This window comes from Enhydra lutris, unplaced genomic scaffold (assembly GCF_002288905.1).
Source record: "Enhydra lutris kenyoni isolate GAN:26980312 unplaced genomic scaffold, ASM228890v2 scaffoldscaffold77, whole genome shotgun sequence".
Classification (NCBI taxonomy): Eukaryota; Metazoa; Chordata; class Mammalia; order Carnivora; family Mustelidae; genus Enhydra; species Enhydra lutris.
In genome coordinates, this window is record NW_019154161.1 from 4,731,805 (window position 1) to 4,756,384 (window position 24,580).

General features: G+C 53.2%; 2 protein-coding genes across 2 annotated transcripts in view; both read right to left on the reverse strand.

Moving 5' to 3' along the window:
• Positions 1 to 1,841: 1,841 nt before the first annotated feature.
• LOC111160633 (calmodulin 3) lies at positions 1,842 to 9,797 on the reverse strand. Its single transcript, XM_022523860.1, has 6 exons — positions 9,573 to 9,797; positions 5,132 to 5,162; positions 2,806 to 2,949; positions 2,532 to 2,638; positions 2,191 to 2,326; positions 1,842 to 2,019 (listed from the first exon to the last, which is right to left on the reverse strand). Exons 1-6 carry the CDS (start codon positions 9,573 to 9,575, stop codon positions 1,991 to 1,993), a joined length of 450 nt encoding a protein of 149 aa, XP_022379568.1. The 5' UTR covers positions 9,576 to 9,797; the 3' UTR covers positions 1,842 to 1,990.
• Positions 9,798 to 9,925: 128 nt separating this feature from the next.
• LOC111160589 (coiled-coil domain containing 8) overlaps positions 9,926 to 24,580 on the reverse strand; it is a 47,434-nt gene continuing 32,779 nt past the window's right edge. The window contains exon 2 of the mRNA XM_022523783.1: positions 9,926 to 10,036. Within this exon, the coding sequence (XP_022379491.1) occupies positions 9,926 to 10,036 (111 nt within the window). The remainder of the gene's footprint in view (positions 10,037 to 24,580) is intronic.

Sequence of the window (24,580 nt, forward strand, 5' to 3'; positions counted from 1 at the left end):
TCTCGTGGCCCCGAACCGGCTCCAGGCCCCCGCAGTCCTCATGAGGCACTCATTCATGGGACTGATACACGGGCCGGGGCTGGCCTCCGCACTCCTGTGGCCCGCCCCCCACCCAAAGCTGATGGGCTGCGCAGCTAGGCCAGCTCCTGCCTTTAGGGACCACGAGATCCGGCTGGGATCACAAGCCCAGCCCAGAGGTCCCCCTCTGCTGCCCTGACCAGGACAAGGCTCTGGAGTGAGCTGTGTGCAGGAAAGGCCCTTCCAGGGCAGGGCTGCAGGGCCCACGCAGGGAGCAGGCCCAGAAACAGAGGCAAGCGGGGAAGAGCCACGTCAGGTAGTCACTGTATTTTATTGGAAAACATTGATATATATTTTTCTTCACAGCTTGAACTGAACACAATATTGCCCGGTTTAAAAAAAAAAAAAAGAAAGAAAGAAGAAAACCCAAACCAAAACACTCCGAAAACGTCCACAGCCTCACGCCTACCTGCCCTTCCCCTCAGCTCTTGGCTGGGTCTCCCATGACGCCCCGTCCCTCCCCTCCCCTCCCCCGGAGGCTGGGTGCCAGAGGGTGGATGAGGAGGTTCTCAAAGCTGGGCAGGTCCCAGGAGAAGCCACTTTAACAACCTGGGTGGGGGTGGGGTGGGGGGGGGCAAGATGAAATGAACAGAAAAAAGGAAAAGAAGAATCCAGACGACCGAACTGCCCACATTGACTTACTTGTCCCAGAGGCGAAAATCAGAAGCAAGGTCACGGATCATGCTGGGGGAGTATGGGGGCGGGTGGGGGGAGGGGAGAGAGGGCACGGAGACCAGCACGGGTGCTACGGAGCCAACCGAGTCACCGCGGAGAAGCGGGAGGGGCCGGCTGACCAGGCCGCGGAGCTGCCCTCGGCCGCCGGTCCCGGGCCATCTGGCCCGTAAGACTGTCTTATTGCAGGGGTGTTCTCTCCGGAGCGTGGCGGGCTCATCTTCCCTCTCTCCACCCTCCAGCTAGCCCGGCACGGTTTTCAACAGGATCAGTTTTAAGGGGAATAAAGAAGAAAACCAAAGGAGAACCTGTACAGGACAAAGCAACATCCCTGGCTCCGCAGCAACAAGGGGCCTTTGGCGCCGGGTGGGGGAGGGTGGGAGGGGGTCGCACGGGGCAGCGCGGGTGGCATGGGACGTTAGCACCAGGTATTTACAGAACAGCTCGAGATCGCTTTAGGAACACGGGCATGTACAATTCGCAGAGCGGCCGTCTCAGCAGCCCCCCCCCAGCCCCTCCCCCGGAAGCCGATCGGATGGTCTCACATCAGCCAGTGGGACCTGAGCGGCGTCCACTCTATCCGTCCCCTTCCAGGAGTCGGCCCCCTCCAGCGGGAAAGAGAATGCCAGCTTCCAAGACTCCCTCGCCCCCATCCTGGACCATATCCAGTCCACACCGCGACGCGAGTCCCCCCCGCCCCCCCCAGCCCTTCTGGAATGCCTCTCTCGGCACCCCTGCCCCGAAAGGCTGCTGGGATGTGCACAGGGAATCACGGGGCTGGCCGCATGCAACAGCGGAAGGCATGCTCTCCTGCCTGGGCGAGGCCTCATCCCCTCCCCAGCAGGGCCGGGGACAGGGCCGGCAGCCACCCCAGCACCCAAAGTCAGAGGACACATGAAAGGAAACAAACCAAAAGAGAGGAGAGCCACCCGGGCTGGAGGAGGAGGACAGAGGCTCCCCTCGGGGGAAGGGGGCTGCGTCCAGGAGTGCATCAGGCCTCGGAAGATGAGAACGGAAAGCGGGGAGGGCGAGAGGCAGAGATGAGGGGCCTGGGAGGAGACTCAAGGAGGGAGAAAGAGCAGTCATGCAGCTTGGGACAAATCTTTTGTTGCTTTATCAGATTCTCAGTCAATCAACTGGTGTTTGCTAGAACCGGGGAACGCAGGGGAGTGTTGAAGAGAGCGCGCGCGCGAGAAGAGAGAGAGCACGAGAACGGGCATCGCCAGCTGCCCGGGGGCCTTCACTTGGCGGTCATCATCTGTACGAACTCTGGGAAGCGAAACAGAAGGAGCGGGTCAGAGCGGGTGAGCGGGCCAGGCCAGCGGCCCTCCCGGACACAAGGGACCGGCGGGGGGGAGGTGGTGGGCCTCATTCCTGATGTTGTGACTCGGACTTGCTCCGGAGACCGCCCCCGCCCCCCGGCTCCCAGCAGCCACTTACCTTCATAATTGACCTGGCCGTCCCCATCGATGTCGGCCTCTCTGATCATCTCGTCCACCTCCTCGTCGGTCAGCTTCTCACCCAGGTTCGTCATCACGTGACGCAGCTCAGCAGCACTGATGTAGCCGTTGCCGTCCTGGGCGTGGGGACAGGGCAAGGCTCTGAGCCGGCCGGGGACCGTCAGGCACCCCTACCCGGCAGGGGAAGGGATGAGGTCGCAGGGCAAGCAGGCAGCGGAGCTGGCACTGGGACCCAGGCCTCGGGGAAGTGGCGTCCCGGGGCCTCACCCAGTCTGTCCCTCTGCCGGAGCCCTAGAGCTACTGTGGGAGACGAGCGCCTACCTTGTCAAAGACACGGAACGCCTCTCGGATCTCCTCCTCGCTGTCTGTGTCCTTCATCTTTCTGGCCATCATGGTCAGGAACTCCGGGAAGTCAATGGTCCCATTCCCTGGAAGGCGGGCAGGGGAGTCAGGAATGTTCTTGGCCCGGACCCGGGAGACTGCCCCAGAGCACTGGCAGAGGGGACGCACGCTCATCCGTCGCCCCAAGGGAGGCTCCCAATGGTCCTGAGATGCGACCGAAAAGGGGGCCACCTCCCCACCCCACGGGGCTCACCGTCCGCGTCCACCTCGTTGATCATGTCCTGTAGCTCCGCCTCAGTGGGGTTCTGTCCCAGGGATCTCATCACCGTCCCCAACTCCTTGGTGGTGATAGTCCCATCTCCATCCTTGTCAAAGAGGGAGAAGGCCTCCTTGAACTCTGGGGTAAGAGAGGGAAGGAATCGGAGGTCAAGGACCACGGGGAAAGCCTCAGTGAAAGGCGGCCCCAGGAGTCCTCCCGGAAGGAGCCAGGAGCTTGCCAGTCCAGGCCCCTCGCTTCGGTGCTCGGGGAAGACCCCTTCCTTTCTTTGGTCAACATTTATTAAGTACCTACTTTGGCCAAACTAGCTCAGTGAGGACCAAGGGGAAAGAGGCTGACAGGGGTCCGCAGAGAAGTCTACATTTCTTTCTGGTCCCTGGCTTCGGCCTCTCCCTCCAATGATGAAATGGACTGCTGTCATGGAGTGGACACGAGCAGAGAGAACTCTCCACGGGAGGTACGCCGGCCAAGGTCAGCTGGCTGGGAGGGGCAGGGGAAGCTGCAGAATGCCTTGGGCGGTCCTTCTGGGCCAGTTCCCTGCACCTACTGGCAGTGTGTGGCTGTGTGCGGTGGCATCGGGGGTGGGTGCGCGGCGGCGCGGTGGGGGGATGGAAGCAGAGGGGACGGCTGCCAAGCTGGGATGAAGAGCGAGTGGCGCTGAGTGGGAAGGCCACAGCTGGGGACGCATCAGGCGCGGGGAGAGGAGCACGTGGCTGCTGCCCTCCCACTGGGCCCATTTTGGCACCGGGTGCTCCCTACCCCCAAACCCTGGGAGAACAGATGCCTGGCAGCCTATTCCCAGAGAGTGTGGGCTGGGGTGAGGTGGTGGACAGTTTGCTAATGGGGACAGGGTGGGGAGCATAGTCTGTGTTTGTGTCACGTAAGGGCAGAGCCCGGGCGTGGGTGCCAGGTGCGGCGGAAGATGCACGCACAGCCCAGAAGCTGTGGGCCACAGGGACAGAAGTCTCCTTGGGGATGCCGGCACCTCTCTGTACTGAGGCCTTGGGCCTCTTGTGGAGGGCAGGACCCGGAGCTCATGATCACTCCACAACCAGGCGGTGCTCCAGCATTCTGCCATGGGTCTCCATGGCCAGAGTTTAGGAGGAGGAGGTGTGACTGCATGCTGGGGGCGGGGGCGGGGAGGAACGGACAGAAGGCGAGTCCACTCCGGCCTCCTCCCGCGTCGGCGCCGGGATCGGCACTTAGCCTGCAGCCTGTTGGACCTGACAGCAAAGCTGGGGCTGGAGAGCTGCTGGGGCCCAGGGCCCATTCTGTGAATCCTTCCGCCTGTCTGCTCTGAGCTGGCCCAAGGCTGGGGGGAGAAACCAAGAGCTGGCTTCTGTCCTAAGCAGCACACGGTCTTGGGAGAGGGAGACCGAGAAGCCCACCGAGTGACACGGCAGTTCCTATAGTGGTGACCCTTCTGGGGTGGATGGGCCAGGTGGCTACAAAAATGAATTAGATGGGATTCTAGGATTTCTGCCGGCTTCCTGGGGGATATACGGCCATTCCTTTATTCACCTACATGGCCAACAAACATTTACGGAGCTCCTATCATATTCTAGGCACTGAAGGTACAGCAGGGACCAACAGAAACAGCCCCCAAAACGAGGAGCTCACGTCTAGTGACAGGAGATACAGCAGATGAAGACACGAAATACTTCGGACAGTGAGAAGGGCCACAAGGGCAATACACAGGGCGACGGGCCGGAGGGTAAAGGAAGGCTGTCCGTCTGGGCTGGGCAGGGAAGAAAGGCCTCTCCGAGGTGACATCGGAGCAGAGACCAGAGAATGCAAAGGAGCTGCTCACGCCAGGAGCTGGGGGAGAGTCCTCTCTGGCCGAGGAAAGTGACTCGAGACGTGCGAAGGGGAGTGCGAAACACAGGCAAGTGCAGAGGGGGCAGTGACAAGCCATCCTCTGGATGGCTCCTGAAGTGGGACAGGAGCTCTGCAGCCCCCCGGGAGGCTCACCTTCGGAGCCCAACGGCGGGAGCTGGGACCGAGAGCTTGGTTTACCCGCAGCCACCAAGCAGTAAGAGGCCCCCGATGGCCCGCAGCCAGGAGAGGACACAGCTCTGACATCTGGTGCGTGCCCGGCTCAGGGCCACGGGGGTCTGTCTGGTGTTCCTGGGGGGCAGTGTGCTTCTACACACGGTCCCCGGCGTTCTAAGCACAGGACCCAGCACTGGGGCAGGGGCCACACGAGTCCAGCTGTCAGCTGCTACTCCTGCCGGGGTGAGAGCTGGCTGGGGATGTACAGGCCTTCCTGGGGCAGGGCGAGGAGGAGGGTAGGCGAGCTCACCTGCGATCTGCTCCTCGGTCAGCTGGTCAGCCTGGAAAAGCGAGGAGGAGACAGTCAGTCCCGGGGCTCACCCGCGGTGGTCCCCTCGTCCTGCCGGCTCAGTCGGGCGGCCCCCTGGTGAGGCTGGCTCCCCAGGACATCCCCTGCCCCTGGGCTAAGGAGCTGCACACCACGGTCCAGAGCTGCAGGAAGGCCAGGTTCTGGGAGGAAGTGTGGGGATTCAGGACTCTGGGAACTAGAGCGGACTGGAAACCCAGGCCTGCCTGCCACGGGGCCCAGTTAAGTTGCCCAGACCCAAGGCCTTCCAATCTTGACCTAGCGCTTGGGAGCCACAATGGGTGGGGGATGTCCTGCTCCCGCCCAGCCCAGCCCAGCCAGCACAGCGGGTTCCTGTCTCTGCTTAGCTGCGGCACTGCTGCCACCGAGAGCCCCAGGGGCTGAGTGAAGGGAGCACTTGCCCTGGAGGCCTAATCAGGCATTTCTAGAAGGCTCCAAACTGAAGCAGGCCAGTCCTTGGGTAGGACAGAGGGAAGATGTCTGGGGCTCTCTGCTAGTTTCTGTGTCACCTATTTGGACGCAGCTGGCAGGAATTCTCCTAACTGGTCGCTCTGAATCACTCCGGGTACTCTGGTCGGGCCACAGACAGCCGCCCCACTTCACTGTGCACAGGGCAGGCGCAGGGCACCGTTCTGTTCTGTTCTGTTCCTTTGGGGCCGGAAGGGCCAAGGCCGGGGAGGGGCTGTGGGACCCAAGTCAGCTTCCCTGGGCTTTGCTGCAGCTTTTAACCCTTTCCAGTCCTGGCCACTCTGGGGACTGGCCAGGTGGGGGCAGGGAGCCCTTGTTGCTTGCTGGGTTTGGGGGTGGGGCCGGGGGAGGCACAGACCAGCTTTCTCTGCACTGGTGTCCTGCAGAGGAGCTGGGCGGGCGGCTGAGCCCCAACATTTAGCTTGAGGTAGCAAACACATGAATTTTCCTTGGTTTCTGCCAATGTTGCCAAGAGGGCACCACCCTGCCTGGTGCCCAGACGACCGCCCCCTCCTTTACTTCCTTTTACAATCGGGAAAGGGGCTCCGTGTCTCCGGCAGGGCTCCAGCCTGGAAGCTGAGAGCCCTCAAAACCAGAGCAAAGAGAGCAAACCATCTGCACCACGGTTCCAGAGCTTCCCCGGCAAGCTACCGGTGACCCGCCCACCCCCACCCCGTCCCAAATAGAAGAACTGGTCACATCAGAACTGGTCTAAAAGGCCTTTACGGTTTTTTTTTTTTTTTTTTTTTTTAATCAAAGGGGGAAGGAACTTGAGGCCAAGCCCCAAAAAGGCAGAAGGGGAGGGGAAATCAAAGTGATGATGACAGAGGAGAGATGGCTAAGGGAGGAGGGAAGAAGGAAGGTAGAGAAGGAAAAACACGCACATTCTGGAAAAGTCCAAAGCCTAAAGGGAAGGTTAGGAAGCCAAACGGAGACCCTTCTGCATTGCCTCCAAAGGAGACGTGGGGCTGCTGGGCTCTAGAGGCCAAGCCGGGAGCCCCGGCCCACGAGCCCCCTGCTTGGGCCTCTGCCCTTGGCTCCCAAGGGCAGAGGAGCCTGGTCCTGACACCCGAGGAAGCTGCTCGGGGAACGTGAGAAGACAGGATGGGCTTCTGGTTACCAAGGCCAGGCAATGCCAGGGGAGAGGGAAGAGAAAGAACCGAGGGCAGACAACAGTCTGGGGAGGACAGTAGCCATTCCAGCTGCTCCGGGTTCTCTCTGCCTGGCCCAGAATGGAAGGAGCCAGCCCGAGCTGGGGGCTTTCCCACCCCTACCGCCCCGCTCTGCAAGAAGCCCAATTGTCCCCCCACTGTGGGCAGCCCTGTCAGGGGCTGGGACACGTGGCCCTGCACGCCCAGGAGTGGCTCTGAAGGGCTGGGGCTGCCACCCGCGGCTGGAAGGCAAGGATGATCCACACCAGGTACGGGGCTGCGGCAAATAGGCGTGGCTCTGCTTCTAGAGCCCATCAGACACTCTCCTGCCTATTAGAAGACCCTCTCCCCGACCCCCGTGGCGTGAAGGAAAGGTCCCAGCTCCCAGCTATGGATCTCAAAGCATGGCTGCTGCCCACAGCACCGATCACCCAAGAAACTGTTACCACCGGGGACCCCTTCTCAGGATTTCTTCCCTTTCAAAACCTGAGAATTTTATGCTTCCAAAAAATTGTCTCCAAAACAACCCAGCTGGTCTCCTGCTTCCTTATCCCTCATCTTCAGCTCCGGCAAGGGGCCGGACAAGAGAAAAAAAAAACAACAAAAAAAAAACCCTGGGGTGGGGGAGGGAAGAGGTATTATTTCTCTGCCGTGACCCAGCCCCCAGCCAATGCCAGAGAGCAGTGTTAGATGAGAGCAGAAACCAAGGCCAGGGCCCCTCACCCGGGCCAAGGAGAGCCACAGCGCTCAGGCCAAAGTCCAAGGCTGGTGACCAGGGCTCGTCCCACCCACACCTTTCCGATTACAAGTAGGAAGAGAAACTAGCTGGGGCCGAAGCTCAGGTCCTATTTGGGACGAGATGGGCGGGGGGGGGGGGGGGGGGGGGCTCCTGGCACCGGCCAAGAAGGCCTTGAGGGCCCCTAGAGCAAGGTTCTGCTGGGGGAAAATAGGGTAGCGGCAAGAGGAGCCACTAGGTCTGTGTCAGCAAGTCTGAGATCTGATACACAGCAGCGGCTGCTTGCTCTCCCCGGCCTTGCCAGGGAGGAGGGCTGCGCGCGGTTCCGAAGCTGAGCCTGGGGGGGGCTGTGGGTGCTGTGGGTGGCAGGGAGCAGGAAAGAACCAGTCTGCTGGTTTTCTCTCAAAGCTCCAGCTGTGTGAATGAACAGAGGCGCTCAGTGAGGGCCCGGGACGGAACAAGTAGCCCTCGGGCAGAAGAAGGGGTCCCTCTGGAGGTCCTCTCTGTTCCAGCTCTGCAGCCCCCACCCCGAGGCCACGGGAACAGGCGTCCGATTGTCACCGACGCCACACTGTACCGCACTGTCATTTGGCACAAGTGAGGAGACGCGCGGAACAGTGCCCAGAGCTGGAGACCACAAGAAAACCAGCACTCCTGTGTGGAAAAAGCAGCTCTCTGGGTCTGAAAGGGCAGCGAGGGGGTGAGATTCCAGGCTTAAAAGGCTGGCTCGTTTGATGCATCCCAAACTTTGGTCCCCCACCCCCCCATTTCATGCTGCTTCAGTGCGCAATAGGGGCCTGAACAACTCCGCCCACCTGCTCCCACAGCCAGGGCGCCTCCTGCCCAGCCCCATCCTTCCTGGGGAAGGGGGACCGTACAGCCACTCCCTTCAGCCTCTGCAGCCCACTCCCCATTTAGACTGAACAGTCTTTGTCCTGGTCTTTCCCTGGAGACTTCCAGGGAGCAGCCCACATCCACCTCCAAATCTAGGCCCACCTTGGCTGCCATTCATTTTCTCCTCCAACACCCCCCGCCCCGCCCCCACCCCCGCCCTCCTTCCACCTCACCTCCCACAACCCAAGCCAGGCTCCTCTTCTACCCCCACCTTCTCAGGGACCCAATGCAACACTCCACCCCAGCCCCCTCCCATGAAAACCAACCTCCCTAGTTCAACAGCCTCAACCCACTAGTAACCTCAGAACCTTTTCTGTCCGCCCCCCAAACCAACCACGAGGTCTCCTGCTCCCCCATCACTGGCAAGCACCAGTCTAACCATTCCCTCTTAACCACCTCCCCAATCCCAATCCTTTTCAGTCCCTGCAGGCTCCCAGAGCATCTTCCAACGTCCACTGCTACCCACCCCAGGCTCTTCCTGCCCTAAGCTTGCACCTCACTCTCCTCCTCCTCCTCCCTCTGCAATGCTGGTCTTCCCAGAACCCCCCCTTTCCCCTCCGGGGTCTGATCTGCAGAAGTCACCCCCATCCCTGCGACTCTCCCCACCCAGGTCCAGCTACACACGGCCCCCTCTCGGGAGCTCGCCGGCAGCCTGGCCTTCCTCTGATCTCCCTTCCCCGCATCCTTGGAGGACCCAAAGTCTTCATTAGGGCCCGAATACCCCCTTCCCCGGCCAATGCTTATCTCGCCCTCCAAGGGGTCCAAACACCCCACCTCAGAGATCCAACGCCCCACCCTGGGTCCAAAAGTCCTTTCTGGTGTCCCAACCCCCTCTGAGGGTCCAGATGCCCCATTCTGGGTTCAGATGCCCCCTTTGAGAATTCGGGTGCCCATTTTGGGGTCTAAATCCCCACCTGGTATTAAAAGTCGCTTTTGAAGCTCCTAACCCTCTTCCGGGATCCAAACGTCCCGCTCTGGGTTCGAAGGCCCCCAAAAGAGGGGCCGAGAAGGGTCCAGGGGCGCTCGCCGGGTCCCCGACACCCCCTATGCCGGGTCCACTCGCCCCTTCAGGAGTCCTGCCCCGCCGTGCCCGCCTCAGAGCCCCCAGCCTGGGCAGCCCCCCAGCCTCACTCACCATGGCGAGGCCGGGGTGTCCGGAGCGCGGGGATCAAGGTTCCTCCGGCGGCGGCAGCAGCTGCAGCAGCTCGAGCTCCGCCGCGCGTCCGCGCCTCCACACTCACTACCCGCAGCGCGCGCCGCCGCCGCCGCCTCCCGCCCCAACGGTCCTCCAACGGCCGCCGCGCGCGCGCCCCGCCTAGCCCGGCCCCGCCCCGCCCTGCCCGCGCGCCGCCGCACTGCGGCTCCCGCGGATCCCTCCGCGCCACACTCCGCACCGACGGACCCGCGGATCCCTCGCGCCCGCCCCACGCAGAGCCGGCGATTGCCTCCGGCCGCGCGCGCGCGCTCGCGCGCTCGCGCGGCGCGGGACTACTTTTCGTCGCCGCGCGCTCCGCCCCCCTGCGTCCTCTCCACTTGCCTCCTCCGGCGGAGGGACACGGCTGGTGTGGCGCGTGACGCGTCCCTGTGTGAGCCGCGCCGCTATTGGGCCTGGGCCATGGCGGAAATGAGAGCGCGGTGCCGATTGGTCCGGCCTTCCCTGCAATGCGTCAAACTGGGGCGAGCCACTGCGTGGTGGCGGTGGGGAAGCCTGAAATGTGTGGCTGCGGGGAGCCGTGAGGTGTAGCGAGGCGAAGGGAGAAGCCGTGTGGATGTTAGAGATGCAAACACATCGTCTTGGTGGCCAGGGAGTGTTAAAAGGGCTGGCGGAAGATGCAGAAGGAGTATCTCGGGTCTCCCCTCTAACAGATGGAAGATGGTGCAATCCAAAATGCTGGGGTCTGGAGGCCCCGCCCTCAACTGGGCCCTCCGAGGTGGCGGGGTCTTGAAGGTTCTGCTCTTCGAGTAAAAGTTCTTCCAGTAAAGGTTCCACCTGTGGCGGCAGATGTGCGGACCCCGCTTCACGCTTGATCAGCTCAGAGTCTGTGAAATTGGGGCAGTCACAGGACAGCCTCTGGGAACAGGGCATTCATGCATGCTTGCATGCATTCATTCAATAAGCATGAATGGGGCGCCTGCTGTATGCAGGAACCTGTGTTTGGCTCGACTGGGGAGACCGTACTTCCCAGCCATTCTCCTGGTATCTCCTAGACCCACCTGATTCTTGCACTTCTCGTACCAAGATTCTAGCCTTAGGAAGAAAAAGAATGCGAAGATTAGCTGAAAAAACTGTTTCCTGGAGCTCAGAAATAACCTTTTTTTGTTTAGAATAGGAGATGCCATTCCTGTATGTGCCCCGCCCGTCATCCCCCTACCCTTGGCCGAGGAGGATCGGGGAAGTGAGTCAGGCTGGGCCAATTCTTTTGTCCCACCTAGAACAGAATGTACAGGTTGAATCAATGAATGAGTCTTTCCCTGGGTTTTTGGATTTGGAGTCTGGGTGCAAGAAGTCTTTTCCTTTGCGGGGTGGGGGTGGGGGTGGCGTTCTGGCTGGTTCAGCCCGGAGAACATACCATTCTTGATCTTGAGGTTGTGAGTTCAATCCCCACATTGGGTGTAGAGAGTACTTAAAAATAAAATCTTTTAAAAAAGAAGTCTTTTCTTTATGGGTGGCGAGGCTTTGAAGGAATAGGTCCAGAGCTGTCTGTAGCCGTTTTCCCACTCCTGGAGGAGAGAATAAAACTGACACCAGGGAGAAGCAAGTGAGAGATGGAGTGAGAGCCCTGTTGACATTTATTACCCTGATTCCAGTACTCTCGAGGCCGGCTGCACACCATCATGTCAGGACTTTGAGTACACTAACTATTAAAATTTCCCTCGAGGGGCGCCTGGGTCGCTCAGTGGGTTAAAGCCTCTGTCTTCGGCTCAGGTCATGATCTCAGGGTCCTGGGATTGAGCCCCACATCAGGCTCTCTGCTCAGCAGGGAGCCTGCTTTCTCCTCTCTCTCTGCCTGCCTCTCTGCCTGCTTGTGATCCCTGCCTGTCAAATAAATAAATAAATAAATCTTTAAAAAAAAATCTTAAAAAAAAAATTTCCCTCGAATCCCAAACTAGTTTGAGTTCAGTTTTTATCACTCGCATCCAAGCAACCTGACTGAAAAGCCCACATTCCTAAACACCATTACACTACCAGTGAGAGTGATTTGATTTGTCTTCGATTATCCATTCTCCCTCTCTTCTAGAGTAATAGAAACATAGCTGGGCACACTGCCACCCCCAATAAAAACTACGTTCCCCAATCTTCCTTCCGTTTAGGGGTGGTCATCTGATTGAACGAGGGCCAAAAAGGAGGTGAGCAGAAACGATGCGTGCAACTTTGGGGTATCCTCTTAAAGGGAGGGGACGTGCCCTCCTTCTCTCTTGCCTGCTGCTAGAGCAGCCATTGTGGGCGTTAGGAGAGACACCAGCGGTGAGTTGGGATCTTGATAATTTCCTGGAGCAGAGCTCATCCTTCCAGTCCCACTGCCAGACTTTTATTTAAGACAGAAATAAGTTTCTGTATCACTTCGTTACAGCAGCCAAACCCACACTTGCCTCCCAGCTCTGTGCCCCCTTGCTTACTCCCCTAGGTGACTGTCCTTGCTTTGGTGGAAGCTGACTGTAATGTTCAGTGTGATTCAGCCATAAGCCAATCAGCAGGTCCTACGTCCTTGCCTCTGAACCAACCAAATTGCTCTGATTTGTTCCGAGCCCAAGGTGTGACCTTTTTTTTTTTCTGTATCTATAGCATAATTTCCATTCAATTAAATGCCACAGATCTTAAGAACTCAGTTCAGTGAGTTTTGACAATTGCCTACAACTTCATAACCACTATTCAAGACAAACATTGGAACATTTCTATCACCCCCAGAAATTAGCTCCCATGTGGACCTTTCCAGTCAATTTCTGTACCCTTCAAGCAACCACTGTTCTGCTGTCATTAGAGATTAGTTTTGCCTGTTCTAGAGTTTTATAGAAATGGAATCATTGATGGGGCGCCTGGGTGGCTCAGTGGGTTAGGCCGCTGCCTTCGGCTCAGGTCATGATCTCAGAGTCCTGGGATCGAGCCCCGCATCGGGCTCTCTGCTGTCTAGGGGAGCCTGCTTCCTCCTCTCTCTCTGCCTGCCTCTCTACCTGCTTGTGATCTCTCTGTCAAATAAATAAATAAAATCTAAAAAAAAAAAAAAAAAGAAAGAAATGGAATCATTGAGCATTTTTTGGTTTTGTTTTGTTTTTGTTTATCTCGGCATTCTTTTGCTCAATGTAATGTTTGAAAGCAAAAGTTGCATGGGACATTCATCCAAGGAGCCTCTATTTGATAAATCTGGTGGTTCTCGTCTCCAAGGACCTCCTTTCCAGGCTTGGGAAATGATCTTACAGACCTTACAGGGATCTTCCTGGGCTTCCAAGCCTCAGGTTTTCCTACACTACAGCCAGCCAAGACTCTTGGTAGTGGCTTCAAATCTTCTGAGCCTTCGGAATGATCAATAAAACTGAGGCTCAACCCCATTATAATCAGGGGAATTCAAATTATCATCCAGACAAATGCCATGTTAACCTTAAAACTGTTGGTTATTTCGCCAGCAAACATGGGTTTATTCGGGAATAACAGAGCACTGCTGCTAGGTAGTAAAACCACAGGCACATCTGTGAACAAAGGAAAGGAGCTCTCTTTTGCGGGGTGGGGTAGGTTGGCGAGAGGTTGTTACAAACCAAAAGTCCATTGGAGTAATCTGGGAGTTTGAAGTATAGAGGCTGTTCATTGGTTGGGTTGTGACTGCTCTCATTGGCTAGGCTGTTGCTGGGCAGGAGAGAATCTTTCTTCCTCCTCCGGCCATTGTGAGTTGAACTTCTATGTGCTGGGAATGCAAAATCCTTTCTTCTTGTTAGGGTCCACAATTGGAGGGGTAGGGAGCGGGAGCTCCCTCTTCTGGCCTCCCGCCCTCATTTTATTTTTTTAAAAGATTTTGTTTATTTATTTGACTGACAGAGATCACAAGTAGGCAGAGAGGCAGGCAGAGAGAGAGAGGAGGGGAAGCAAGCTCCCTGCTGAGCAGAGAGCGGGATAGGGGGCTCAATCCCAGGATGCTGGGATCATGACCTGAGCCGAAGGCAGAGGCTTTAACCCACTGAGCCACCCAGGCGCCCCCAGCTGTCATTTTAAATGTTCACCCTGAGTCCAGGGGACCCACGCCACGATTGGGTGACCCTGTGATTTCTTTGACATCACCTCCTGTGCTCTCCCCCTCACTCTGTCTGTTCTAGCCACTTCGGCCTCTTTGCTGTTCCTTGAACACTTGTGTCTGCCTCGGGGCATTTGTACTCTTTCCTCTTCTTCAGATGTTCTCACAATAGCCACAGGGCTTCACTTCCCCTTACCTTCAAGTCCTGGTTCAAATGACACATTCTCAGGGCTCCTGCCTGGCTTGGGCAGTAGAGCATGTGACTCTTGCTCTCAGGATCTTGAGTTCAAGCCCCCATGGGGCATGGAGACTATTTCAAAAAAGAAAGAAAGAAAGGAAAGATTCTAGCAAATGACATGTTCTTGATGCTCCCACTTAAAATTGTAACCCAATACTCCCAAACCCCTTTACTTGGCTTTACGGCTTTTCATAGGAGCGACCACCTTCTCAAATATGAGAGTATGTTATTCTTTTTATAGTTTGAATCCGGCACTGAAGCTCCATGAGGCTAGATCTTCCTGTCTTTTGTGCTCACTGTTGTCTGCAGCGTCCAAACTAAAAGCCAGGAATGTAGTAGGTGCTCAAGAAACATGTTTGTTTGTTTGTTTAAGATTTTATTTATTTATTTATTTATTTGACAGAGAGAGAGAGAGACAGTGAGAGAGGGAACACAGGCAGGGGGAGTGAGGGAGGGAGAAGCAGGCTTTCCACTGAACAGGGAGCCTGATACGGGGCTCCATTCTGGGATCTGGGATCATGACCTGAGCTGAAGGCAGACGTTTAACCGACTGAGCCACCCGGGTGCCCCAAGAAATGTGTTTTGAATTAAGAAAAACAAGGAGATGGAACTCTCCTACACTGTTGGTGGGAGTACATGTTGATAGACTCACTCTAGTGAGTGAATCAGGTTAGACTAGGTTATAACGCAGTAAGAACTGCAACAATCTCAGTGAATATGGTTAAAATTTCTTTCTCCCTCATGCACTCTACTGTGGGTCTCAGCTGCTCTGCAGGACAGCTGTCCTCCACATGGTGACTCACTAACCTGGGCTCTGTCATCTCTCCCCAAGGTCTCTACGTTGCACAGCTGAAGAAGAGAGAGCTCGGAGAATCTCCTGGGGCGTTTTCATGGACTCAGTCTGAGAGTGACACCTCTCACTTGAGCTCACATGTCATTGTTCAGAACCAGCCATGTGGGGGATGGGGAAGTCCATTTTCTCACGTGTCCTAGAAGAAGGCAGAGGAAGCGGGATTTGATGACTATACTATGGTATTGGCAACAGAGAGCCATTGGACAATCTCTATAGGCAAGTCAAATGTGCACATTTGCTAAAACCTAGCAATTCTATTCTTATATGTATCCTGATCAGTCACTTTCAAGCTTTTCTGAATGAGATTCATAATAGGAACTACATTTACATAATAACCCAGGGATATAATTAATATATATGTATACATAATTAATAGATGCATTCTGTATATGAACACAAATACTGAAACAAACATTTCAGAAGCAAAACAGCCTTTAAAATTTTTTTAAAAATATTTTATTTATTTATTTGACAGGCAGAGATCACAAGTAGGCAGGGAGGCAGGCAGAGAGAGAGGGGGAAGCAGGCTCCCCGCCGAGCAGGGAGCCCAATGTGGGGCTCGATCCCAGGACCCTGAGATCATGACGTGAGCCGAAGGCAGAGGCTTAACCCACTGAGCCACCCAGGTGTCCCACAAAACAGCCTTTTTAAAGAAAGATCTAGGGGAAGGGGAAACTTTTGTTTTTATTTATTTTTTTAGAGGTCTTTTTGTTTTTTTTTTTTAAGATTATTTATTTTTCAGAGAGAGGGAGAGAGGACAAGCAGGGGGAGTGGCAGGCAGAGGGAAAAGCGGGCTCCCTACTGAGCAAAGAGCCCTATGACATACTTGATCTCAGAACCCTGAGATCATGACCGAGCCGAAGGCAGATGCTTAACCAACTGAGCCACCCAGGCATCCCTCAAGGTCTTATTTTTAAATAATCTCTATACCCGACATGGGGCTCAAACTCACAGCCCCAACATCAAGAGTCCCACTCTCCTCCAAATGAGCCAACCAGACGCCCCAATCTTTCTTGATATTAAATTACAAACACACAAACATTTCCAATGTGCCCAGGAGGGTTCAAGTACTTCAGAGGTCTGTGTCCAATATGGTAGTCACTAGCCACACCTAGCAATTGATCCCTTGAAATGGGGCCAGTGCTACATAATGAAAATACATTATTTAGGACATATTGGGTTAAATAAGAGACATTATTACATTTGCTTTCATGTGTTTTGTTTTACTTTTTCAATGTGATTCCTACAAAATATAATAAACACATGTGACTTGTGTTATATTTTTATTGTCAGTCCTGCTCTGAGGATATAAAATTAATTAAATCCTCATATTCACCCTATGAGGTAGGTACTATTATAATCTCGATTCCAAAGATGAAGAAACTGAAGCACAGAGAAGTTATTTGCCTAAGGTCATACAGCTAGATAGTAATAGAAACCATATATGAACCAGACAGACTGGTTTCAGATTCCATGATCATAACTACTGCACTGTCCTTCCAATCCATGGTAAGTTTTTGTCTAAGATAAGCATTTAAAATTAAATTTCCCTGTAAACACTGCTTTAGCTGCATCCCCCAAATTTTGGCTTGTTGGATTTTGATTTTTTTTTTTTAGATTTTATTTATTTATTTGACAGAGATCACAAGTAAGCAGAAAGGCAGGCAGAGAGAGAGGAGGAAGCAGGCTCCCTGATGAGCAGAGAGCCCGACTCGGGGCTCGATCCCAGGACTCTGGGATCATGACCTGAGCCGAAGGCAGAGGCTTTAACCCACTGAGCCACCTAGGCACCCCTGCATTTTGATTTTATCAAGTTCAAGACAATTCCTAATTTCCCTGGTGATTTCTTCTTTGATCTCTAGATTATTTATTATTGTGTATAATTTTCAAATATCTGGGATTTTCCCATGGGTCTTGCCATTGATTTCTACTTTAATTCCATGACAATCAGAGAATATACTCTTCAATCCTTTGGACTTTATTGAGACTCGTTTTATGGGCCACCAATATATAGTATATATTGGTGAATATTCTATGGGCACTTGGGAAGAATGTGGTTGTTGTGTGGAGTAGTCTATAAATGCCAATTATGTAAAATTGGTGCTCAAGTCTTCTATGTCGTTACTGTTTTTTTGCCTACTTATTCTAGCAACTACTGAGAAAGCAGTGTTAACACTTCCAACTGTAATTGTGAATTTGTCTAATTTGTCAAATTTTGTTTCATGTATCTTGAAACCCTGTTATTCGGTACATCTACATTTATGATTGTTATGTCTTCCTGACAAATGATTTTGTAAGTAGGAAGTGACCCTCTTTATTTTTGGTATTATTCCTTGTCTTGAAGTCTAGTCAGTCTGATCTCAGTATAAATGCTCCAGGTTCTTATATGTCCTGTTTTCATGGTACATTTTTTTCTACTCTTTTACTTTGGATGTGACTATCTTTATATTGAGAGTGTGTTTCTTGTGGATAGCACATAGTTGGCTCTTGCTTTTTTATCCCATCTGAGGATCCCTTCCATCCTCCACATGTGGCTTCCTCGTCTGCATTCAAACAGCTGATACAGCTGTTGTGTTTCCCTGCTGGCAGAAAGGAGAAAATCAGGGGCACTGGGGTGGCTCAGTCGGTTGAGCCGCTCACTCTTGGTTTCTGCTCAGGTCATGATTTCAAGGTCTTGGGGTCGAGCCCCAGCTCCCACTCCCACTTTCTGTCTCTCTCTCTCTCTCAAATAAATTTTAAAAATCTAAAAAGAGAGAGAGAGAGAAAATGAAGAAGGGCACTTACTGCTGTCACTAGGAAGATGAACTAGTTACAGGGAGTGATGATTGTATTGTCTTCTATTGTAACAAATAAGGTCTCAAATCTCAGTGGCTTAACACAAAGAAAGTGTGTATATTTCATTCGCACCATGTGTCGTGTGTTAGTTACTTTTATGCAGATAGCCTTCAGGGATCCAATTTCCTTTTCTCGTCTGGTTCTGCTGTCCCCCACACACTCAGTATTCTCTCCTGGATCCACTGTCCAGCCAGGACTCGGGGGAAGAAAGGACATCGAGGACTATCCGGGTGAATTGTCCTGGATTCAGAGCATGTGTTTTAATTGCAGTTTGGAGGCCAGAACCCAGGGCCATGGCCAGATGTAACTGCAAGAGAGGATGGGGAACGTAACTGGCTATTTGCCAAAGAAGAGGAAACGAGATGCCATGAATATAGATATTCTTTGTTGCAGCAGGTATGCTAAAACGAGTAGCTGAGAACTAATTATCCATATATACATTTACACATCACATTTTCTGGGGGCACATGGGTGGCTCAGTCGGTTAAGAGTCTGCCTTCAGCTCAGGTCATGATCCCAGGGTCCTGGGATCGAGCCCCGCATCAGGCTCCCTGTTCAGCAGGAAGCCTGCTTCTCCCTCTCCCACTCCCCCTGCTGTGTTCTCTCTCTTGCTGTCACCCTCTCTCTCTGTCAAATAAAAAAAAAAAAAAAACTTAAAAAAAAAAAAGAAATATTTTTCCTTCCTTCCTTCCTTCCTTCCTTCCTTCCTTCCTTCCTTCCTTCTTTCCTTCTTCCTTCCTCCCTCCCTTCCCTCTGCTCTCTCCCTCCCTCCCTTCTCTCTCCCTCTCTCTCTCTTTCTCTTTCTTTCTTTCCAGCCAGGATCAACTATTCTATTTAACTGCCAGGTTACTTTAGTTAGGAGCAGTTCCTCAGTCTTTCTTTGTGTTTTATGAAATTAACAGCTTTGAAAATTTTATGTCAGTTACTTTGTAGCGTCTCCATCAACTGGTGTTTGAGGTTTTCTCATGACCAGATTCAGCTGATACACTCTTTTTAAGAAATATCCTAGAAATAACTCCGTGTCCTCAGTGCCTCTTATCAGAAGGCCGTGGATGCTAGTTTGCCTGTTACTGGGGGTGGTGAGGTTTCTCGCTGAAAAGTTACTCTTTTTCCTTTTGGAACTAATGAGTAATCTGCGGGGAGATACTCCAGTCCTGTGTACCTGTCAGTTCTCACCAAGCCTTCATCTATTAACTTCAGAGGACTTCATTTTTTTTTTTTTTTTTTTTTTTTTGCATAGCCTGCTACGCAAAACCAGCCAGTCTGAACTGCAGGGCACCCCCCCCACGCCCCGGTCCCCATACAGAGCTCGTCAGAGTCAGAGTCAGTGCTCTTCTTAGTGTCTTTCTGTCTTTATATCAATCGTAACCCTCATCTTATCTTTCTCACCCAGACATGTAGGACCACTAATCTCAATCCCTTTATGACCATCCCCACCCCCCCACCCTGCGCGCACAAGTGACAGTGACTCTGTTCAGCGAAGATGCCTCCAGGGTTCCCCATGCATGTTTGTGACCCTTAGACTACCATGCACAGGACCTCTGCACGGATTTCCACCACCCACTATCCCTTTCTAGAAAGAGTGTCACAGGCACCTGCTCTCTGGAGAGATCCGCTCTGTACTCGGTGAGCTCCCTGTGAGCTCCCTGTGCATCCCGCTGTGGGGCAGGTGGTGTTCTGGGTTATACTAATGGAAATTATTCCATTTACATGGTGCCAGTCCCAGCTTGTGGGCAGTTGTAATTGGGGACGGGGACCGTGAGCCCCAGTGACCCAGATGGAGCAACCTGTGCACTCACAGGGGCAGGGAGCGGCTCTGGCACTAATGGAAATGGAGACCAGCCACAGCGGGGCTAAGGGTGCCAGCCCCACCAGTTCTGGGTCTTGTTCCGGATCTTGCTCTGGTCCACACGCCTGGTTCTGCAGGCTTCACCTGACCCTCCCCCACAACACTGGTTATACTTTTGATTCCCATTTTGCCAGTGAGGAATCTGAGGTTGCAATGGACCAAGGGTGTACACAGACTGTGACAAAGCTGGAATTCTGGACACTGGCCTGTTTGGCCCCGAAGGCGGAGACTTCGGGCTTGGTGCCATTCTGCCTCCAGAATTACCCACTGGATTCTCCAGTGGTCTTTCGTAAGTCCCCCAATAAAAGGCAGGTCCAGCCTAGGGATCCTTAAATACCTTCCCCTGAAGAGATACCCTCTCCCCAAATGACACATTCTGTCCCCAAAACAACTCTTAGGTTCTTTCTTTCTTTTAAAGATTTTCTGTATTTATTTGAGAGAGAAAGAGCACCAGCAGAGGGAGGGGGACAAGCAGACTCTGTGCTGAGTGCAGAGCCTGACATGAGGCTTGATCTGGCCTCTCTGAGATCATGACCGGAGCTGAAATCAAGAATCAGATGCTTGTCCAGCTGGGCCACTCAGGTGCACCCGATTCTTAGATTCTTTTTTTTTTTTCTTCCCAAAGATTATTTATCTATTTATTTGACAGAGATCACAAGTAGGCAGAGAGGCAGGCAGAGAGAGGAGGAAGCAGGCTCCCTGCTGAGCCAGGAGCCCCACGTGGGACCCGATCCCAGGACCCCGGGATCATGACCTGAGTCGAAGGCAGACATTTAACCATCTGAGCCACCCAGGTGCCCCTAAATTTTTATTGACTTTTATTTTTTTTTTAAGATTTCACTTTTTTTTTAAAGATTTTATTTATTTATTTGACAGAGAGAGAGTACAAGTAGGCAGAGCAGCAGGTAGAGGAAGAGGGAGAAGCAGACTCCCCGCTGAGCAGGGAGCCTGATGCAGGGCTCGATCCCAGGAACCTGGAATTGTGACCCGAGCCGAAGGCAGCCGCTTAACCGACTGAGCCACCCAGGCGCCCCTAAAGATTTTACTTTTAAGTCATCCCTACACCCAATGTGGGACTTGAACTCATGACCCCAATATCAGGAGCCGCACACTCCACCCACTGAGCCAGCCGGGCACCCCTACGCAGCGCAGCCTTTAAAAGTAGGGAGGATTTTCTTTTCCAAAGGCAGTCACACCTATGTGGCTCATCCCACATGCCCTTCCAGAGCCTTGCTATGCGGGCATTAAGAGGTGGGGTCTGGGTCCCCTTCCCTGGAACCTGCACGGACCTTGGGGACCGCCTTGAGGAGCAAAGTAGAAGAGAAGAGTTCGCTTGTAAAAGCGCCCCGTGCTTCTGTCTTGTTCCCTTGGCATCTAGCTGCCCGTGCTGCGAGGAACGAGGAATGTCAAGGAGCCAGAGGGAAGGGCCCCACGTGGAGAGGAGGTGAAGCCCCCAGCCCTCAGTGTCTTGGCCCAGCGCCCAGAAGACAGCTAGCGTTACCACGCCCCCTTGAGGCCCCGCTCCCGCAGCAGAGAACCGTCCCTCTTCCAAGCTGCGGGTTTGTGAGCAAAATAATTAGTGGTTGCTGTAAGCCACCAGGTTCTGGGGGACCTTTGTAATGCTGCGGCAGATAACTGGAAGAAAGTCCCCGAGGAAGATAAATGGGAAAAATCGCTGGGCCTCTCTGACCCTCTGGCTCTTCCCCTGTGAAGTCAACACACTGATGATAATAATTCTCCCTAAATTTGTCAGGAGGATTTAGTGAGATTACGCATCTGAAGCGCTTGGCCAAGAACATAGCACACACCGGGCAAGAGTTCAATAACTTCGCACCAGGATTTACCATGACTTATGTATAGTTGAGAGCCTCTTGCTGACAAACCCGGTCAGTACTGGATAGTCTCTCTTGAGAGAACATTAGAAGCCTTCTGGGTCCCAGCACACTTGGTTTATGCTGAGGGAACTGCCCAGAGTCCGAAAGACTTGGCTTTATAATTATTATTTTTTTAATATTTTATTTATTTATTTGACACAGAGAGAGAGAGATCACAAGTACGCAGAGAGGCAGGCAGAGAGAGAGGGGGAAGCAGGCTCCCTGCTGAGCAGAGAGCCCAACACGGGCCTGGATCCCAGGACCCTGAGATCATGACCTTAGGCGAAGGGAGAGGCTTAACCCACTGAGCCACCCAGACGCCCTGAGACCTGGCTTTAAATAACTCATGGCTCCTCCTCAGTTTCTGGCTGTGTGACCTTGGGCCAGAGACTTTACCTCTCTGTTTTTAGGTGTCCTCGCCTGCCGGAAGTGCAGTTAGGATGGCCTTTGGGACAAAGCACAATCCCTGGCATACAGGAAATGTCCGTAGTGGGTGCTGAAGGCGGGAGGGAATATTCCCCTACTCTCTGCAGAATCCCCAGGGATTTCTGTCCACGCCCCACCCGCCATCCCCCGCCCTCCACCGCAAGCCTGGCCAGGTGGATGGTGGTGGTGAGCCGCCCAGAGAGGGAGGGAGGGAAGGGGTGTCCTAGGAGAGCCAGCCCTGTTGTTCTCTCATCTCCCACCAGTGGGCGCTCTGGTGAAGGGACGATCGTCGCTCGCCGCACCTTCTGCGCAGATCGGACTGTGCTCGCGACTGAAGGCTTTGGTTTATTTCAATGACTCCGGACTCTCAAAAATAAGAAATCGAGCAGAACCGTAGGCTTTTATTTCCATTATGTTTGTGGGAGAAATATGCAACGATCTTCTTCTGACTGAGAGAGAGAAAGGGGGAGGAAAAACCCCTACAAGCATTTATTCCTTTTAATAATAGAAAGATGATGTTATCACCATGGCAACAAATGATCAAAGAAGACAACCAATCAGAATTATGGGCTTCTCTGGGAGGTTATTTTTCTCAAGAGATAGCAACAATTTCTAGGAGACTTTCACAAGACTCTCTTGTTCAAAATGGTCCTTTCAAGGACAGCCTTAAAGAAACAGACCAGGTTGGGGCCGGGGACTCAAGCCTGGGGACCGCATGGGAAGACAAGATGCCCATTCCCGGGAATGTCCTCCGTCTGTTTACCCTACAAGGCAGCTTCTTTAAAAAGATGGGCTTGATTATGCAAAATAGTATGTCTGCGTGGAGCTGCAGGGGAAAAAGAACCTCGTCACCTCTTTTTTACGTTTTAAAAATGATTTTTGTTAAAAAGACCTTTTCGTCACTTTGTAACACTCCCTTTGTTAACAGTCGGAAGTCTTGCATTTTAAAGGTCTCAGTCTGAATTTCCTGGTTAACATCACAGGCAAAAAGGCAGGCCGGGGAGCTCAATTCCCCCTGGCAGCCTTTTGAGCATTTTCTTTCAACCATATATAGACTTGTCCGATCAGTCATTCCTCGCTGTCCTCACCGTTCCTTAGAAGAGCTGTGCCCAGCGTGGCCCTGGGCAGGGGTGCCAGGTAATGGGAGATTCCAGAGGATGTGGGTCCTGGAGCCACACTGCTTGGGATGTGAATCCCAGGCTGTGTGACGTCCGGCAAGTTCCTTCACCGCTCTGTGCCTCAGTTTGCTTATCTGTAAAGTGGTCGTAAAAGTCCTACCTCTCTGTGACAATTTAGAACATGCTCACAGGTTCTTTACAGGCCTCGTGTAAGAAAGCAGATTCTACTATCCCCACAGTCTTGAATATGGGCTGGCCACACTGACTTGTTTGTCATGAATAGAATGAGGTGGGAGGCGGGCAGCTGGGTGCCTCAGTCGATTAAGCGTCTGCCCGCCTTCAGCTCAGGTTGTGATGCTGGGGTTCTGGGATCAAGTTAGAGGAAACCCCAGTGGAGTCCCTTCCAGAGCCCTCCCCTTCCAAGAAAGAGACACACGCTGCAGCCTTGTGTGTCAGAGATGGCTCAGAGATGAGTTTCCTTTGCCCGCTATTTTATTTTTTCATTTCAAGATTGGGAGACATCCCTAAAGCGGGAAGCCCTGTAACCTCCCGACTGCAGCTGAGTGGCTGGGACAGCGGTAAAAGGGATGTGGTTTCACTTTTTGCAAAGCTGTTTCAGTGGCTCCTGGCCTCTGGAAATCACTTCCCCTTTTTATGCTCCCTACCACATCCTTTTCTTGCTCCTGCTCTGCCAGTCCTTCCAGAACCCCCTGCATTAACTTCCCATGCATTCCTCCATCTCCAACCACCACGCGTGCTGAAAGCTCCTGGAAGGCGTGCGTGCCTTTGGTTAGAAGACAAAGGCTAACCATGGCCAGAACAGCAGCCCCAGCTTAAATAGAACTTACCAAGGGCCAGGCTCTGCCCTGTGGTTAAAAATGAAGTTGCTGTTAAGACAGGAAGTAGTTTAGCGGTTGACTGGGAGTGCAGGACCGCACGGGGGTGATTGGTGAGTGGCTGCTAATTACTACAGTGTTTCTTTGTCTTAGGGTACACAGGACACCAAACGTACCATTTTAACCATTTCAAAGCATACGGGTCAGTGTCCTTCAGGACAGTGTTGGACAACCTTCACTGCTATCTCGTTCTAGAACATTCTCTTCACTCCCAGTGAAAACGTCTATGCCCACGAAGTCGTTACATCCCATCCCACCTCCCACAGCCCTTGGCAAGCCCTAATTTACTTTCTGTCTCTATGGATTTGCCTAGTCTGGATATTTCATGTAGGTGGAATACGGCATTATGTGGTCTTTGGTGTCTTGTCTTCTTTCTTAAAAAAAAAAAAAAAATACTTAATTTATTTGAGAGGGAGAGAGAGAAAGGGAGCACAAGCCCGGGGAGAGGCAGAGAGAGAAGGAGAAGCAGATTCCCCATTGAGCATGAGGCCCGATGCAGGGCTTGATCCCAGGACCCCGAGATCATGACCCAAACTGAAGGCAGACGCTTGCCTGATTGAGTCACCCAGACGCTCCTGTGTGTCTGTCTTATTTGACTTAGTGTAATGTTTTCAAGATTCATCTACTTGTAGTGTGGAGCAGTGTGTCGTTCCTTTTTAAGGCCAAATAATATTCCATTGTGTGAATGGGCCACGCTTTACTTATATGTGTACCACTAATGGACATCTGGGTTGTTTCTGCCTTTCAGCCGTCATGCATAATACTGCTATGAACATGGGCATTCACTTTTTGATGGAAGACTTTGGCATTTCTGCTTTGGGTGATAAAAAATGTT

What these genes read in the sequence shown, in the direction of transcription:
- LOC111160633 (XM_022523860.1), bottom strand. An exon ending in GACCGAGGAGCAGATCGCAG is followed by an intron (nt 2,950 to 5,131) that starts GTGAGCTCGCCT and finishes CTCTTACCCCAG; the next exon opens with AGTTCAAGGAGGCCTTCTCC. An exon ending in CAACGAGGTGGACGCGGACG is followed by an intron (nt 2,639 to 2,805) that starts GTGAGCCCCGTG and finishes CCCGCCTTCCAG; the next exon opens with GGAATGGGACCATTGACTTC.